The sequence below is a fragment of the Macaca mulatta genome, chromosome 2 (genome assembly GCF_049350105.2).
Source record: "Macaca mulatta isolate MMU2019108-1 chromosome 2, T2T-MMU8v2.0, whole genome shotgun sequence".
NCBI classification, from domain to species: Eukaryota; Metazoa; Chordata; class Mammalia; order Primates; family Cercopithecidae; genus Macaca; species Macaca mulatta.
Window position 1 is genome coordinate 110,619,127 of NC_133407.1, and position 18,610 is coordinate 110,637,736.

At 47.2% G+C, this 18,610-nt stretch overlaps 2 protein-coding genes and 1 long non-coding RNA gene across 26 annotated transcripts in view; 1 reads left to right on the plus strand and 2 right to left on the minus strand.

Moving 5' to 3' along the window:
* KIF9 (kinesin family member 9) overlaps window positions 1-13,528 on the minus strand; it is a 59,127-nt gene extending 45,599 nt beyond the window's left edge. For 4 of the 19 annotated variants that reach the window (XR_013413851.1, XM_015131096.3, XM_077992470.1 and 1 more), the window contains exons 1-5: window positions 13,228-13,331; window positions 8,337-8,434; window positions 6,094-6,259; window positions 4,318-4,424; window positions 1,715-1,939 (exon numbers count right to left, since the gene is read on the minus strand). Coding sequence is in view for 17 of the 19 variants with exons in the window: in XM_015131096.3 (XP_014986582.1) it covers window positions 1,715-1,939; window positions 4,318-4,424; window positions 6,094-6,259; window positions 8,337-8,429 (591 nt within the window). In the remaining 2 variants the exon portion in view is untranslated. Of the gene's footprint in view, window positions 1-1,714; window positions 1,940-4,317; window positions 4,425-5,996; window positions 6,260-8,336; window positions 8,435-11,708; window positions 11,952-13,227 lie in introns of those variants that run through there. The other 15 variants (XM_015131092.3, XM_015131101.3, XM_015131093.3 and 12 more) reach the window with 9 other exon arrangements.
* Window positions 13,529-13,676: 148 nt separating this feature from the next.
* The window catches only part of KLHL18 (kelch like family member 18), a 60,451-nt gene continuing 55,517 nt past the window's right edge, over window positions 13,677-18,610 (plus strand). For all 6 annotated transcript variants that reach the window (XM_077992517.1, XM_077992518.1, XM_077992515.1 and 3 more), the window contains exon 1: window positions 13,677-13,827. Coding sequence is in view for 4 of the 6 variants with exons in the window: in XM_077992515.1 (XP_077848641.1) it covers window positions 13,699-13,827 (129 nt within the window). In the remaining 2 variants the exon portion in view is untranslated. The remainder of the gene's footprint in view (window positions 13,828-18,610) is intronic.
* On the minus strand, window positions 13,679-18,542 carry LOC144339144 (uncharacterized). Its single transcript, XR_013413866.1, has 3 exons — window positions 16,501-18,542; window positions 15,198-15,788; window positions 13,679-14,842 (listed from the first exon to the last, which is right to left on the minus strand). It is a non-coding gene; the product is annotated as an uncharacterized LOC144339144 (long non-coding RNA).

The following is an 18,610-nucleotide window of genomic DNA, read 5'->3' on the forward strand; positions in this document are numbered from 1 at the left end:
GTTCACGCCATTCTCCTGCCTCAGCCTTCTAAGTAGCTGGAACTACAGGTGCCCACCAACACACCCGGCTAATTTTTTGTATTTTTAGTACAGACGGGGTTTAACCATGTTAGCCAGGATGGTCTCTATCTACTGACCTTGTGATCCACCTGCCTTGGCCTCCCAAAGTGCTGGGATTACAGGCGTGAGACACCGCTCCCAGCCTTTAAAAAAGATCCCGCTATTGACGTTGAGGAAGTAAGTAGCTATGCCGTGAGAAGGCGCTATGATCATGCCTGTGAGTAGCCATTGCATAGGTGCCCATTGCTTGGGCAATATAGCAAGAACTCGCATAAAAAAATAAAGAGTTCCTAGCCTATATGACTTCTAAAAGAATAACATACACTTGACTGATTTCTTGTTTTTGAGACAGAGTGTTGCTCTATTACCCAGGCTGGAGTGCAGTGGCATGATCTCGGTTTACTGAATCCTCTACCTCCTGGGCTCAAGTGATCCTCCCACCTCAGCCTCCCAAGCAGCTGGGACCACAGGCATGCGCCACCATGCCTGACTAATTTTTGTATTTTTGGTAGAGATGGGGTTTCACTGTGTTGCCCAGGCTGGTCTCAAACCCATGAGCTCAAGTGATCCACTCGTCTTGGCCTCCCAAAGTGCTGGAATTACAGGCGTGAGCCACTGTAGCAGTGCATTTGACTGGTTTCTAAAAGCTTTTATTTTATTTTATTTTTTTGAGACTGAGTCTTGCTCTGTTGCCCAGGCTGGAGTGCAATGGTACGATCTTGGCTCACTGCACCTACGTCTCCCGAGTTCAAGTGATTCTCCTGCCTCAGCCTCCCTAGTAGCTGGGATTACAGGCACCCGCCACCACACCCAGCTAATTTTTTGTATTTTTAGTAGAGATGGGGTTTCACTATGTTGGCCAGGCTGGTCTCAAACTCCTGATTGCAGGTGATCCACCCACCTCAGCCTCCCAAAGTGCTAGCATTACAGGAATCAGCCACCACACCCGGCCTTATTTTTTTCCATACAAGAGCTCATAATTTAACATTAACCGAAAAAAGGGACATAAGAATCATTTCAACTATGTAAAGAAAAAACTGCACAGGAAAAAAGACTGGAAGGAAATGAGCTAAAATATACATTACTGTTGCCTTATGTAAAAAACATATTATGCATGAATCATTTTTTTCTTTGTCTTTTTATTTATGTAACAGGAAAGGAAGAGGAAATAAAATTCTTTTTTGTTCCTATATATTTTTTTCAGCACTGTCTGAACATGCTAAATGTGCATATGTTAATTTCCATTCTGATAATCAAAGTAAGTAAAAAACTAGCTGGACACAGTAGCTTGCCTGTAATCCCTGCACTTCAAGAGGCTGAGGCGGGAAGATCGCTTGAGCCCAGGAGTTCAAGACTAGCCTGGGCAACATGGCAAGACCTTGTCTCTACAAAAAAAAAAAAAAAATTAAGTGGGCATGGTAGCATGCGCCTGTGGTCCCAGCTACTTGGGAGGCTCAGGCAGGAGGATCTCTTGAGTCCAGGAGGTCGAGGCTGCAGTGAGCCATGTTCATGCCAGTATACTCCAGACTCGGAGACAAACCAAGATCCTGTCTCAAAAAAGGAAAAAGAAAAAGAACAAAGAAAAAGAAAAGCTGAGAAGGAGTGTGGGAGGGAGGGAGACAAGGAAAGGAACTCTCAGGTTTTATTATCTCACCTCAAAAAGGAGGCTGAATGCATCCTCCTCCTGACTTGTGAGGTGAACTGACAAGCCCTTAATGAAGACTCCTTGAGGGTTTTCTACAATGGTCATTGGTGTGACTGACGGTCCAACATAGGGCAGAGTGGACAGGAGATCAAACAGGCTCTCATTATAGATTTCCAAGTAGGAAACACGCACAGTGATGGCATGTGTGGGGCGTTCTTCGATCATCCTAAAAACCTAGATGACAGACAAGAGTAGAACTCCAACAGTCAACTAGCATAAGGGGGGCTTCTTACCTCAGAAGGGAACATCAAGACATACAGAATTATTCTTGTCCTAAAGGAATTGGGTGATATTTAGTATCATCCTATAGTTTTTTGAGGCTTGACATCAGATTGGCTAACACTTGAACCATCTCAAGAAGTAGAAGCATAATGAGTGGAAAGGACTCTGGAGTGAGGATTTCTTATTTTATAGAGTCTCATCATTTATGTGCCTCTTTCGAATCTATTTAATTCCATCCGCTTATAAATCTCTGTGATTGAGGCAGTGCAGGGGCAATACCTATTTGTGGAAGGCACCATGAAATAAAATTATTTGTCGGCCGGGTGCGGCCTGTAAGCCCAGCACTTTAGGAGGTGGAGGTGGGCAGATCACAAGGTCAGGAGATCAAGACCATCCTGGCCAACATGGTGAAACCCCGTCTCTACCAAAATTATAAAAGTTAGCTGGGCATGGTGGTGTGCGCCTGTAGTCCCAGCTACTCAGGAGGCTGAGGCAGGAGAATCTTTTGAACCTAGGACACGGAGCTTGCAGTGAGCTGAGATCGTGCCACTGCATTCCAGCCTGGGTGACAGAGACTCCATCTCAAAAAAATAAATAAATAAATAAATAAAATAATTTGTCTATGGTCACTCAGCTAGTAAGGGTAGAAGTAAAGCCAGAACTTAGCCTTCTCAACTCCCAATTCCCTCCCCAGTGCTTATCAAGGAAGGGATAATTCCTGAGGTCCTGCCCTCCTCTAAGAATTTACACCTGTGCTGTTCAAAATGGTAGACATAAGTTACAGACGGCTGCTGAGTACCTAAAATGTGGCTAGTACAAATGAACTGAATTTTAAATTTTATGTCATTTTAATTACATTTAGATTTTTTTTTTTTTTTTTTTTTTTTTTAGACGGAGTCTCGCTCTATCGCCCAGGCTGGAGTGCAGTGGCCGGATCTCGGCTCACTGCAAGCTCCGCCTCCCGGGTTCACGCCATTCTCCTGCCTCAGCCTCCCGAGTAGCTGGGACTACAGGCGCCCGCCACCTCGCCCGGCTAGTTTTTTGTATTTTTTAGTAGAGATGGGGTTTCACCGTTTTAGCCAGGATGGTCTCGATCTCCTGACCTCGTGATCCACCCGTCTCGGCCTCCCAAAGTGCTGGGATTACAGGCTTGAGCCACCACGCCCGGCCACATTTAGATTTAAAAACTGATGCAATTCAGTTATTGGTAAACTTTAAGTATGTCTGGAACAACTTGGGTATGTAAATCTACTTTTTCAACATTTTATGAAATCTAAATACAGATCAAGCATTTCTGATCATATTTATGCCTAAACTGAAATGTGCTCCACGTATAAAATATGTACTGGATTTCAAAGACTTAGTATGAGAAAAAGAATGTAAACTATCTCAATAAGTTTATATTGATTACATGCAGAAATATTTTAAATATATTTAGTTAAATAAAATATATCATTACAATTAATTTAATCTGTTTATTTTTACTTTTTTAAATGTGGTTACTGGAAAACTCAAATTTGCATGTGACTTACAGTATATTTCTATTAGAGGCATTGGGCTAGATTACTAAAGTCTAAGATGCTGAGATACTAAAGCTTTGACAGTGGGATATTAAGGATATTGCTCCAAAAACAGGAACATGGATGGTTCACATACTAGAGGAATGTCTACACTTCTTATAGGACCGGGCTGCAAAAGTGTTATAGGACAGGGCTGTAAAGCCACCAAGATGTTTTCGGGGAAAGTCTTTTGCCTCCTACCTCCAACCAGAGGGTCCTTACAGAACCCAGGCTAGTGGGGCCCAAAGGAAGGCCCTTCTGTCCTATCTTCAGTTATGCTATTGAGACCCCCAGGGCTGACACAGTCCTGAAAGCTCAGGTCATGCCCTGCTTTTTGCTTTTGATCTTTCAGGGTCTGTGGTGGTAAAAAAAAGCCAGAGTAGGCCAGTAAGGAAGCTCTGCAAGGGTCCATATGCCCCTCATTAAAACCAGGAAGGAGAACGATTAGGACCTCCAAATCCTTAATTACAGGATCACAGACCATTGGAGCAGCAAGAGGCTGATTAGCATGCCTGACTCCCTCCTTCCCAAATGAGGAAACAGGCTCAGTGCGGGTATGGGTCAGAGTCTGACACCCAACCTCCTGGTTTCCTGAGGCCCCTGAGTCTACTGACTCCAGAGCCCTGTGTATGTTTTCTCCAGTACCAGTACCCACTGCAACTCCTTTGAGGCCTGGTCCCCCCTGTCTCTAGTAGCTGGCCTGGGGTCAGTAACATCTATGGCAGAGAGAGGGAACCTGTGTGGCATCCCACCCTTGGGCCCACTCTCTACCTGCTGCAGGGCACGAGGGAGGATCCCCCGGTGCTTGTAATTCTCAGTTGCCCCCGTCATGGTGTATGTCTTGCCAGCTCCCGTCTGCCCATAACACATGATGGTGCCTGCAAACATTTCAAAACACGGTGACATCCAGGAAAATAGCTCCAAGGATACTCTCCCCTCCCCCAGCATGCCTAATGCCAGCCAGGGCCCTTCGCATAAAGATGGCCAGTGGGAGCAGCCAAGAACATCAGGAATTCCACCATGGAAGAGGATGGGTGGGCAGGGGAGCAGGGACAAAAGTGGTCAAAACAAGGACATCTGCCCTGAATCTGTGGTCCCCACAATGCTTTGCTGTTCCCTCCACCAAGAGATGATCCTGCCCTAGGGCTTCTGAGAAGGACAGGGAATCTCAGGGTACAGAGGAACTGGAACTTTTCCTAAAAAGATGAGGAGGGAGATAGGAGCATTAGACTCCAACCCTTCTCTAGCATAGCTATGAACTGCCAGGGTCTCAGGGTTGGCAGGAGGCATCAACTTCCCACAGAGGCAAAGAGGGGCTTTCAAAATCTCCAGGAAGAGATGGAGTGGAAAGCGCATTTTCTGTCAAGGGTGAGAATTCTTTGTAGACTACAAATTCCTGCAGGATCAAACAGGGCTCCTAGTTGGTTCCATGTCACTTCCAGAAATGTACCGCCATGAGCAGGCCCTGATCTGGACCACTGCCCCCACTGGGAAGACTTTCATTGCACTTCTCAACATCCTTTAGGTCTACCATCACCACCAGGCTCTGGAACGCAAACCATGCAGTCACCCTGAGCTCAAGTTCCTATCTGTTCTTCCCCTTAGCATAGGCAGCCTGAGCCAGACCCCATCCCACAGACTGCCCATGGGCATTTACATGGCAGATCTGCCCCGGCAATGCTGGGCTGTGGAAATTTTTTGCCTTTGTCACACAGACGCTCTAGTTCTTGGGACTGGTAGCAGGTTTTACACAAGGGACCCTGATTCAGCATCTGAGTTGGAGCCAGAAATGGTATCTATTAACCCAGCACAGATGAATGGGAAGGAGGCACTTCAGCTGCAACTCAGAGCCCATCTGTGGTTCCACAGCACCTCTGCTCAAGACTATTCATCTCCCTGGGCCTTAGTTCCTCTGTCTTCACCTCCTCAAGGTCACAATCCCTTCAGAGCATCGTGAAAACCAAAAGAGAACCTCCTTAAGTCTGGGGACCACATCTAAGTATCACATTCAGTATAAATTACAGCATCTACACTCAACACACTTTTAAATATAAAACCTAAACTTGCAAAACAGGGAACATCCTACTCAGCAGCCACCAGATGGCAAAGTCTACAAACTGTGATATATTCTTTTATATATTCCTAGAATATCAACTGTACATTAATTGTGTTGGTAGAATAAATGAAAATAGCTCCTAGCAGGAAGCTGAGAGACAAATGTTTGGACTCCATCAAATTCATCATAAAGATGCATCTTCAAAACTAATATTTGAGAGATTTGAAACAGGATAATAATTGAACCCCTGTGACCTATAGACAGCTACAATCTTTTAATTTTCCTATGAAGGTAGAATCCCAGGACATTGGATCAAGCCATGCCCACAATGTCAACAAGCAAACAGTAAGTTTTGCAACGTAAGAACATGGAGACAGACAAATAAGCATACAAATGATAGTAAGTGAGGTTTTATTTTATTCACCATAAAATATTTGCATCTCTTACTCTTCAGGTTCTTATATAAGACAACAGTTAATTAATTAAGTTACCATTATAGCCATTGAGGGCCTGAGAAACCACATCCTTTGCAACTGTCTCATAAACCAAGTCCTGGGAGGCATCGTGAAGAACTCCATCCAACTTGAACGACCAGTCTATCTGTTGGTTATTGACAACTCCTCTCCGAATGTCTTTTTTTAAGTGAATATCGATGCTCTAGGAAAAAAGAGTGAGAAAGAAAAAAATGTTATTTGTTCAAAAACAGGTATTAAAAAAATCACTGATAGCTGAGGCCTAATTTGGAGGGAACAGAGGAAGTGAACTGTAGGATGAACAGGGACTCCCATGTAGGGGCTGATATTCCAGATGAATTCTTTGGGATGGGAGAAGAGAGCTCCTGCAGGGAGGTGGAAAGATCAGGAGACTGGAGCACTTCCTAGTTTTAGCACCTCTAACCCTAGTTCATAGGGTGCTGTCTGTCTTGGTTTCTCCACCTATGATATGAAGTCAAATTTATCATGTTCTTATTAAACAAGTTTTACATAGATTCCATAAGCACAGGGAGGCCTTCAATTACGCCAGAGGGAATAGTGAGCCTGGCGACAGAGGCCTGGGCTCCAGCCCCATTGCTCTGGTTGCTGGCAGTGAGGCCTCTCTCAGCTCTGCATTATGGTGAACACCTACTTCCACACACATGCTATGAGCCAAAGTGAGTGATAATGAAATGAAAGCCACAGAGAAGGCTATGGACTTCTCAGACATTGGAATTAAGAGTAAATTGAGGGTGCCATCAGCAGATTTTTAGATGCATGCCCCTTCATAGTAAGCCATTGTGGTAGCAGCTGGGTTAGGGACATACCGGGTAAGGTCAATGGTATGTCTTCTTGATGAGAACTTCTGGGCCGGGCGCGGTGGCTCAAGCCTGTAATCCCAGCACTTTGGGAGGCCGAGGCGGGCGGATCACAAGGTCAGGAGATCGAGACCACAGTGAAACCCCGTCTCTACTAAAAATACAAAAAATTAGCCGGGCGCGGTGGCGGGCGCCTGTAGTCCCAGCTACTCAGGAGGCTGAGGCAGGAGAATGGCGGGAACCTGGGAGGCGGAGCTTGCAGTGAGCCGAGATCGCGCCACTGCACTCCAGCCTGGGCAACAGCGTGAGACTCCGTCTCAAAAAAAAAAAAAAAAAAAGAGAACTTCTGATGTAAAGACTCTTGCTGAAATCTTACACTGACTGCCCTAACGCAGAAGCTATACCTGGCTACAGAGAGAAAAATTAAGATCAAGAAAGACAGACTTGGCCAGGCGCGGTGGCTCATGCCTGTAATCCCAGCACTTTGGGAGGCCACAGCAGGTGGATCACCTGAGGTCAGGAGTTCAAGACCAGCCTGACCAACATGGTGAAACCCCATCTCTACTAAAAATACAAAAATTAGCTGGGCATGGTGGCACGTGCCTGTAATCCCAGCTACTAGTGGGGCTGAGGCAGAAGGATCACTTGAACCTGGAAGGCAGAGGTTGCAGTGAGCCAAGATTGTGCCACTGCACTCCAGCCTGGGCAACAGAGTAGGATTCTGTCTCAAAAAAAAAAAAAAAAAAGAAAGAAAGAAAGAAAGAGGTGGTCCATTCACACATTAAATGCTCTGTGCTTCTGTGTTCATTGAAAACCATGTCCAGCAGGAAACATTTGAAAGGGCTGCATGTGAGCTCTTTTCTGACCGCTAGGATCTATGAGGCTTGGGCAGTTTGCCCTTTAATTTTTCCTTTGAAGAATGTTTCAATGCTGCCCAGAGTAGGCCCATAATTGTCTGCTGAATGAAAACATCTAACACTCTCACGCTGTCCTAAGCCTTCAGAAGCGTTCTCAGGGTGAGTATATAGGGACAGATATATCTTTCCACTTCTCTTGATAAGTATTTCTCCAGATGTTTTGATAAGCTAAGCAGTAATGAACTCAAGATATTCTTACTGCACCCCTTGGGAGATTATACAATGACAGATCAATCACTAGAAAGCTTTATGAATGTGAAGAAATGTCAATTTTTCTGTGTCAGATATGAGGGTAAACTTATTAATTTATTAAAGGTAAAATTATTAAAAGACAAAGATGGGATTTTATTAATTTCCTCATTAGCAGCGTTGTGAGGGGGTGGTTTGGACTTGATGGACTCTAGAGTCCATTGGACCCTGTCCAATACTATCTTGGTCCTTCAAAGGTTGTTTGGAAATACGGTTACACTATAGGAAGGTGGGACAGAGAGGCCCAGTCAGGTGAAGGCAAACACATCGCACTTACTCTTTTGTCATCTCCGTATCTGATCATTTCATGAGCAAAGTCATCGGTGGGTTTGACACGGACAAATGCGTGAACTTTTTTCCTAGTACCCATTCTAGCTAAAAAGAAGGGAACAATGAAATTTTGAATAGTCATTATTAAATAACAAGTAGAGAAGAGGGGTCATTCGTTAAGAAGATCAGAAAAGAGTGACAAGCAGTCCATTTTTCCCTCTCTCCCTGAAAGCCAGTCTTCCTTTTCACCCCTCAGCATTTCAGTGTTCTACCCACAAGACACTGCCCAACAAATACAGGCACTTTCTGCTTCACAGACTGCTTTGCCATTTTCCACCAATGACCCCAGAGAGACCGAAATACAAAGTAAAAAGAATGCTTCCTTTAGTGTCCTAATCTTAGATGTCATTTCTAGAAATGTTCTGCATCTAAGATGATGAGTCCACTTATACTTTCCTTCTTTTATTATATTTTCTTCTGAAATACTTACTATGAAATACATTAAAACTAATTTTCTTTTCATTAACTTATCTTGCTTCAGATACAGCATCCTCTTCTCCAAGAGACTAACTAGATCAGAAATAAATGCCCTAGAAGTATATTTGGTCCATAATCAAATATTCTTTCTTCTCTTACTATATTAAGAAAAAATATCACAGACAGTCCCCTACCTCCTCTTGCTCTCCTAAAACCTAACTATATTCTCATCATTTTCTTTCAGTGTGTGTGTATATGCATGTGCACATATATATATAGTAGTATAAATAAAGGAAGACATAGGACATATATACATACTTTTTTCTCTTCTTTTGAGACAGAGTCTCACCCTGTCACCCAGGTTGGAATGCAATGGTGCTATCATGGCTCAATGCAGCCTTGACATCCTGGGCTCAAGTGATCCTCCTGCCTCAGCCTCCCCAGTAGCTGGGACTACAGGTGTGTACCACTGTGCCTGGCTAGTTCTCTTACCTTCTTTTTGTAAGATGGTGTCTTACTATGTTGCCTAGGCTGGTCTTGAACTCCTAGCCTCAAGTGATCCTCCTATCTTGGACTTCCAAAGTGCTGAAATTACAGGCATACCCAGCTGATGTTCAATTTTTTTTTTTTAAATTAACATTTATTTCATTGTTTTATTTTTGGAGATAAGGGTTTCTTTATGTTGCCTAGGCTAGCCTTTAACTTCTGAGTTCAAGTGATTCTCCCATCTCAACCTTCCAAGTAGCTGAGACTACAGGCGCATGGCTTGGCTTTTAAAACACTAACTTTTGGCTGGGCGCAATGGCTCACACCATAATCCTAGCACTTTGGGAGGGCAAGGTGGGCAGATCCCTCGAGGCCAGGAGTTTTGAAACCAGCCTGGGCAACATGGCAAAAACCCATCTCTACAAAGAATACAAAAATTAGCCAGGAGGCCAGGTGCGGCGACTCATGCCTGTAATCCCAGCTCTTTGGGAGGCCGAGCCAGGTGGATTACCTGAGGTCAGGAGTTCAAGACCAGCCTGGCCAACATGGTGAAATGCCATCTCTACTAAAAATACAAAAATTAGCCAGTCGTGGTGGCAGACGCCTGGAATCCCAGCTACTCAGAAGGCGGAGGCAGGAGAATCGCTTGAACCCAGGAGGTGGAGGGTGCAGTGAGCTGAGATCGCACGATTGCACTCCAGCCTCGGCAACAGAGAGGGACTCCATCTCCAAAAAATAAATAAATGAATAAATAAATAAAATAAATAAATTAGCCAGGCATAGGGGTGCATGCCTATAGTCCCAGCTACTCAGGAGGCTGAGGTGGGAGGATCACTTGAGCCTGGGGAAGTTGAGGCTGCAGTTAGCTTTGATCATACCACTGCACTCCAGCCTAGGTGATACAGTGAGACCATGTCTCAAAAAAAAAAAACACAAAAAACTAACTTGGGCCAAGCACAGTGGCTCTTGCCTGTAATCCCAGCACTTTGGGAGGCTGAGGATGGCAGATTACCTGAGGTTAGGAGTTCAAGACCAGCCTGGCCAACATGATAAAACTCTGTTTCCACTAAAAAAAAAATAAAAAACAAAAATTAGCCGGATGTGGTGGTGGGCGCCTGTAATCTCAGCTACTCTGGAGGCTGAGACAGGAGAATCGCTTGAATCTGGAGGGTGGAGGTTGCACTGAGCCAATGTCATGCCACTGCATTCCAGCCTGGGTGACAGAGCAAGACTCAGTCTAACTAACTTTTAAGACGTTAACCATAAAAACCCCTCATGTATAACAGGGACTTGTTTTAATTAGATTATCTTGCTTTTTAAAAAAAGTACATTAAATAATGGTAACATTTTATATAAAATTATCTAAGAGAGGTCCATTGGGTGTTACCTGACAAAAGTTATTTCCGATTTTATTTATTTATTATTTTCGAGACATTTATTTCAGACAGTCTCACTCTGTCTGAGACAGTGCACTCAGGCTGGAGTGCACTGATGTGATTTCAGCTCACTGCACCCTGTCTCCCAGGCTCAAGCAATCCTCCCACCTCAACCTCAACCTCCAGAGTAGCTGGGGGGACAGGTGTGCGTCACTACACCCGGCTAATGTTTTGCATTTTTGTAGTGATGGGGTTTCAACATGTTGCCCAGGGCGGTCTCAAACTCCTGGGTTCAAGCAATCCATCCACCTCAGCCTCACACTCAATTTCTAAAGCTTGGGGAACCACTCTTCACATCCAAGGGCCCATTCTCCTGCCCAGAGAAATTCAGATGCCATCCAGGGTATGCTCCGAAAGGGACCATGAAGAAGCAGGGGAGCTCTGGGAGCAGATGCCCGGGCCTCCCTCCCTGAAGTCCCTGCACAAGAGTAGCACAGGCCAGTTCAGAGCATCAACCTCAGCTGGGCATGGTGGCTCACGCCTGTAATCCTAGCACTTTGGGAGGCCAATGTGGGAGGATTGCTTGAGGCCAGGAATTAGAAACCAGCTTGGGCAACACAGCAAGACCTCGTCTCTACAAAAAATTTTAAAAATTTGCTAAGTGTGGTGGTGCATGCGTGTGGTCCCAGTTATTCAGGATGCTGAGGCAGCAGGATCACTTAAGCAGTGATGGCACAACACTGCTCTCCGGCCTGGACAATAGCATGAGACTGTCTCAACAAAACAAAACAAATAAGCAAAAGCATCACTCTCCCTCCAGAGCCTGGCCCTTCTCTGCCCCGATATTTGCCAACATGCACATGCACATGCAGTCACCCCATGTATGCTTCCCTCCCCATGCTGACACCATGGCTCCAAGCAGGCCAGGAGCCATATCCACCTCCAATAAGTCTTCCTTTGCACACCCGTCTTGTAAGCCTGCTACTCAGCAGCCCCTTAACACCCAAACATTTGGAGACCCCACGCCATCTTGCACTTACTGAAATACTGCTTGTTACCATTCTTATGTCGCTTCATTTGAGTGGGTTTCAGTTCCCAAATTAAATTACAAGCTGCTTGAAGGCAAGGATTGTGCTTTTTATCTCTTTGGAATCCCCTCACAATGTCCAGGGCAGAGCCCAGGCCAGAGTAGGTGTTCAGGAAATGGCGGTGGGTGGTGATGGTAATGGCTGGAAGTCAGAGGGCAGCTGAATCTTCATATGTGGATCTATCTTCAATCACTACTGAGAGAGTCCCAAGGGGCATATGATGTCACTCCCCTTCCATGACAACTCCAACCCAAGCCCACAGCCCTTCCAGGAGGACACTTGGTTTCCAGGTGCAAAAATCCACGTCCAGCACCTCACCTCACCCTTTTTTTTTTTTTTTTTTTTGAGACAGGGTCTCACTCTTTCACCTAGGCTGGAGTGCAGTGAAACAATCTCGGCTCACCATAGCCTCCACCTCCTGGGTTCAAGCGATCCTCCCACCTCAGTCCCCCAAGTAGCTAGGACTACAGGCGTGCACCACCACGCCCGAATAATTTTTGTATTTTTCCTAGAGACAGGGTTTCGCCGTGTTGCCCAGGCTGGTCTTGAACTCCTGAGCTCAAGCAAGCCGCTCACTTCAGCCTCCCAAAGTGTTAGGATTACAGGCGTAAGCCACGGCGCCCGGACCCCTCCCTTTTTCCCTCAGGACTTTGTGGGGAATGTCTCTCCTTGGGGAACCACCCTTTGATATTTCTGGTATAACAAAGCAAGTCTCTGAATGGTCACCAAGAGACTTCTGTGTTAAGACGCTCGAGGTTTCCTCATTTGTCTTTAGTGGGAATTAACAGAATTGTCAACAAGCACCCATGAAGACTCGACAAGAGGAAAGGGAGCGTTTGGTGGTTGGGGTGGTAGGCACCAGGTGGGTCCCTGTCTTCCAGTGCTCCTGTCTAGACGAGGGGCTGTCATGGGGGAACCCTCATAGCTACCCGAAGCGGCAGCAGCAACACCCGAATCCAAAACACTGGTCCAACTGCACCTGGCCTTGGCTGAACAAGACTAGGACGCAGGCAAAACTAGCCTTTCTCCTTTTTCTCACCCAATGTGCCGGACCCCCGCGTGGAGCCTGGGCGGCAGTGGGCTTTGAACCCATTCCGGTCCCTCTCTGGAGAGGTTTCCTCATCTGTAACGCGAAGGGCCGCGACTGGTGATCCCAAAGCCCCCTCTAGTACGAAAATCGACTAGTGCAGAAGAGTCCAGACGACCTCTGGCTCCCTGCCTCACGGCCTCTGTGTCCTGGGCGCGACCCCTTTATGGGACCAATGAACATTAGTTCCGAAGACCGTAAGCCGAGGCCAGGCTGAAAGGACTCTCGTGATGTCGCGCCCACCTTCGCCTGGGTTTCAGAGATGAGCGATCCAGCTGGGAACCCCCAGATAGAGCGGTGTTTGGACCCCAGCCACTATCAGCAGTCCAGGCGCACACCCTTCTCCCGTCTCTCCACTCCCACCGGCGCGCAGCCCCTGCTCACCGTTCACCAGGCAGCGACGCTCCCGGGACGCGACGGCCACAACCGAAGCCACCTGCACTCCCCACGCGGGGCTGTCTAGCAGTGTACACAGTCGCCATGGCAACGGGTCGCTTCCGGGGATTCCGGAAGTGTCGGGGTGGCGGAAATGAAGTCCGAGGTCCTACGTCGAGGATACGGGTGAGGTCATGGCCGAATCGGGAAGACGAGAGATGGGGCCGATTGATCTAGAAAGACTTCGGCCGATGCATGCGCGAAGCCAAGTTCGAGGTAGCGAGACAACGAAGGCCTCACGTGAACCAGGAAGCGGGGCGGCGGGGCTTCCGGCGCCGAGGAGTTTCAACTACGGCGGCCGCAGAGGCCCGTCTAATTGCTGCTCCGCGCTCCGAGCCGCTGTCGGCGTGCTAGATCGCCCCGCCCTGGTTAGTGTCTAGCCGGCCGGCGAGGCCTGCGCAGTTGCGGCGGCCGGGGAAGATGGTGGAGGACGGCGCGGAGGAGCTGGAGGATCTGGTGCACTTCTCGGTGTCCGAGTTGCCTAGTCGCGGCTACGGCGTCATGGAGGAGATACGGCGGCAGGGCAAGCTGTGCGACGTGACCCTCAAGGTATCGCGGACTGGGCGGCAGCGAGCTGAGGGGAAAGGGGTCGAGCGGGGAGTAAAAAGGGGCGGGGGGTCAGAGAAAGAGAGGTCGAGCGGGGAGAGGGTTGGGGAGAAGAGGTTTGAGGGTTGCCGAGTAGTGGGGAGAGAGGTGCCGAGCAGAAGGGGATCGGGGCCGAGTCGGGGAGAGGAAGAGGACAACCTTTCAGCCCCTGAAGGGAAAGGTTGAGAGGTGCGCCGCTTAGGCCCTTGAAGTGGGAGATATTGGGGTGACAGCCTCCCTTTTCTGTCATACAGACGAGAGAAAATGGACTTACCTTCTATGGAGGCAGGGGCGGTGGCCGGCCCTACATGCTGATGGGCACCACTGAATTCAGCACCCTCTCTTGTCACTACAGATATTTCTTTGTGCCTGTCGAACTTGGCTGTGCTGTTGTAGAGAAGGCTTCTCCTTGGGAGTCATTGCCTGCCCTTAATTGTTGAATCACTACTTTGTCTCTTAAGAGCTTTTAAAATCTGATCTGGAAATTTTTTGAGGTGGGAAGCCACCCTGCCCCACACTGGAAGGCATCACCACCACCACCACAAGCTTCCCGGGGCTGGGCCTACTGGCCGCCTGGGGAGAGGGATGCTGACTGACATTAAAAGGGAAAGATATCTTAACCACCTGTTCCCCACCAGCATTCTGGTCGCAAGAGCCAGCCTCCCTCCTGTGCCTGGGTCTTTTCATGTGGAAGGGGCATGCTGTGCTGCTCCCTGGCCAAGCCACCGAACCATGTGGAGACGTCCGGCCCGGGAGATGATGAGTGGGGCTCCCTGTTGGGCTTTGACCGGAAAGTTCTCAGCATCTGTGGGTGATCCCTGTTTAAAAAAAAAAAGGGCAGACATGGTGGCTCACACCTGTAATCTCAGCACTTTGAGAGGCGAGAGGATCACTTGAGTGGGGGAGTTGGAGACCAGCCTGGGCTATGTAGGGAGACCCTGTCTCTCCAAATAATAAAAAATTGGCTGGGCATGGTGGCCTGTGCCCGTAGTCCCAGCTACTCGGGAGGGTGAGGTGGGAGGATCGCTTGACCCTAGGAGGTCAAGCCTGCAGTGAGTTGTAATCGCACCACTGCACTCCAGCCTGGGCAACAGAGCAAGACCCTATTTCTCCTATTTCTCTCTCTCTCTCACATACACACACACAAAGAAATAAAAGAAAGAAAAAATAAAACTGCAGAGATCCTTTTGCTCTTCTTCTTTTCTTTTTTTGAGACAGAGTCTCGCTCTGTTGCCCAGGCTGGAGTTGCAGCGATCTCGGCTCACTGCAACCTCTCTCCTGGGTTCAAGCGATTCTCCTGCCTCAGCCTCCCCAGCAGCTGGGACTACAAGCACACACCACCACCCCGGCTAATTTTTTCTATTTTTAGTAGAGACGGGGATTCACCATGTTGCCCAGGGTGGTCTCGAACTCCTGAGCTTCAGCAATCTGACTGCCTCGGCCTCCCAAAGTGCTAGGATTACAGGTGTGAGCCACCACGCCCAGCCCGCTCTTATTTTCTGCGTGGTTAAGGAAACTTTCCTTCTTCAACATAGTTGAGTCAGATCTCTGGAGATGGTAGAGTAGGATGGTTGAGTATGGCTTTGAAGGCAGAAGAATTTGGATTAAAATCCTAGTTGTAACCTTGGGCAAGTTACTTAATCTCTGTAAGCCTCGGTTTTTTTTGTTTTTGGTTTTGTTTTTTTGAGACAGTCTCTCTGTGTCGCACAGGCTGGAGTGCAGTGGCATGATCTTGGCTCACTGCAACCTCCACCTCCTGGCTTCAAGTGAATCTCCTGCCTTAGCCTCCCAAGTAGCAGGACTACAGGTGCCTGCCACCACGCCTGGCTAATTTGTGTGTGTGTGTGTTTTTAGTACACACGGGGTTTCACTATGTTAGCCAGGCTCATCCTGAGCTCCTGACCTCATGATCCGCCCGCCTCAGCCTCCCAAATTGCTGGGATTACAGGTGTGAGCCACTGAGCCCGGCCCTTTTCATCATTCTAAACTCTCCTGAAGGAGGTTATTTTCCAGGAGAGGAGTGAAGTGATCTGAGAAGGCACGAGATCTTCTCAGATGGGAAAGAGGAACTAAGAGAATTCAGAAAAATGAGCTAGACTAAAGGAGGCAGAGGAAGTAAAAGTAAATTAGAAGTTTTTATCCACAGTGATTACATGGTGGAAGATGTTAAGGCCACTAGAAATTTGTAAGCAGAAAAATGATCCGGTTGTGGCAGCAACACTTGGTGTAAATAGAGACTAGTGAAAAACAGTAATAGGTGTGAATTTCTAAATTAAAATTTAGGCTGTAGACTGGGCACCGTGGCTCATGCCTATAATCCCAGCACTTTGGAAGGCCAAGGCGAGTGGATCGCTTGAGACCAGGAGTTTGAGACCAGCCTGGGCAACATGGCAAAACCCCATCTCTGTTGGGGGAAAAAAAAAAGAGTTAGGCTGTAAGGGTGAACCAGGGGAATCTTATAAGACACAGGGAATCAAAAAGGGCATGGCAGCGTGGGATGGTCACATATACTTCTACATAAAGTATTAATAGTACACTTAATGCAGATATTGAATATAGTAATCTTTCAGCAGAACTTTGCTCATTCATTCAGAGGGAAAAGTAAGTTATCAGACGTGGCTGGGTGCAGTGGCTCACGCCTGTAATCCCAGCGCTTTGGGAGGCCGAGGCAGGTGGATTGCTTTGAACTCAGGAGACCAGCTTGGGCAACATGGTGAAACCTCATCTCTACAAAAAATTAGCTGTAGTGGTGTGTACCTTTAGTCTTAGCTACTCAGGAGGCTGAGGTGGAAGGATCACTTGAGGTGGGAGGATCACTTGAGCCTGTTGCCCAGGCTGGAGTGCAGAGGCTGCAGTGAGCTGAGATCGTGCCTCTACACTCCAGCCTGGGCAACAGAGTGAGACCCTGTCTCAAAAAAAAAAAAAAAAAGAAAGAAAGAAAAGAATCAGACATAGTTTCAACTGAGACGGTCAGTCTGAATTGCTGTGTTAGTTTCAAGGATCTAGAACATAAGGACCAGTATATTTACTTTTTTCTCTCTAATAAAAAGCCTCCAGTAGGAAGGACTAGTATAAAGGCAGGCGCTAGAGCTGGACAGGACTGTAGAGAGCATTTACTTCACTGATTTTGAAAACTGTATTGTAGAGTCCAAGGAGTAGCTCTGTAGCAATATAATGCTGGAACCGGGGAAAGGGCATGCAAATCAGGCTTTGCACATTTCACTACTTGCCACCAGAGCTGTCCTGGGAAATCTGTTTTGTCTCTCTTTCTTGTCAAAGTCTTTCTTCAGTTTTCTGGTGACTCCACAATGTTTTTCAAGTAAACAGACACTGAAAAACTGGTTGGAAGCTTTTTGGTGTGAGATATTTTATTGACTGGTTGGCCTCCCTGTCAGGCAGTGGTTCTTAAACTTCAGTGGACTTCAGAATCACCTGGTAGCCTTGTCAAAACGCTGGTTGTTGGACCTCACCCAGAATTTCTAATTCATTAGGTCTGGCATGGGCCTGAGAACTCATATTTCTGACAGGTTCCCCTATGCTGCTACTCTTAGTCTGGGACCACGTTCTGAGGGCCATGGTTGTAGGGTGATGGACCTGTCGTTTTCTGTGGGATATGTTCAAAGTCCGTAGATCTTCCTCCAGGCTTCTTCCTAGGTGGTATAAGCCTGGCTGTTATTCTGGGAGACTTATGGTAGGAGAGGGCTGGAGGTTCTCCCTTCTGTGTGCAGACTTTCACTCAATCCCACTAAATGGTACCACTTCCTTGTCTTCAGGGGTGCCCTGGTTACCCAGGTCCAGAGGCTCTTGTTCATTCTGTCTGAAGAGTAAACCTCCAGTCTTCTACCTGGGTGGTGATGCAGCAGTTGCTTGCCTCAGGGAGGGGGACCAGTACTTCCTGATTTCAGTCCTCCTTCTTGCTCACAACTTCAGAGGAAACTGGTCCCTCCAGTGGTTCCATTTTGGAGGGGATTCTTCAGTGGCTTGCATTCCACAACACTCAGTATCCTCTAAGTCAGTTACTACTCATCTTTTCTTCTTCTAAAATTTTGTTGACCCTTCTAATCTGCTGTCTCTCTCTGCTTCTTTTTCCTTCAGAGCTTTGCTGTTCCTTGATCATCAGTCTGAAAGGCAGTATCACACAGACTCTGCAGCCACACTGCCTACGTTTGAGTTCTGGGTCTGCCACTTATTAGCTGTGAAAATGAGCGGCTTCCTTAAACACTGGTGATTCTCTGTCTCATCTGTAAAATGCAGATCACCACCTACTTGAATGTTGAGGATTCAATTAGTTAATGTACTTCAAATAATCATGTAGTAAATGCTCAGTAACTAGTGTGTGTGTGTGTGTGTGTGTGTGTGTGTGTGTGTGTGTGAGTATTTTCTTTCTTTCTTTCTTTCTTTGAGACAGAGTCTTGCTCTGTTGCCCAGGCTGAAGTGCAGTGGCGCAATCTTGGCTCACTGCAACCTCCGCCTCCCAGGTTCAAGCGATTTTCCTGCCTCCTCTTGAGTAGCTGGTATTACAGGCGCATACCACCTTGCCTGGCTAATTTTTGAATTTTTGTAGAGACAGGGTTTTACCATGTTGGCCAGGATGGTCTCAAACTTCTGACCTCAAGTGATCTGCCTGCCTCAGCCTCCCAAAGTGTTGGGATTACAGGCGTGAGCCACCACGCCCGGCCAGTAGTATATATTTATTAATAATAATTTAATGAATTTTCTAGAAGGAGTGGAGATAAGTTCATGTGTT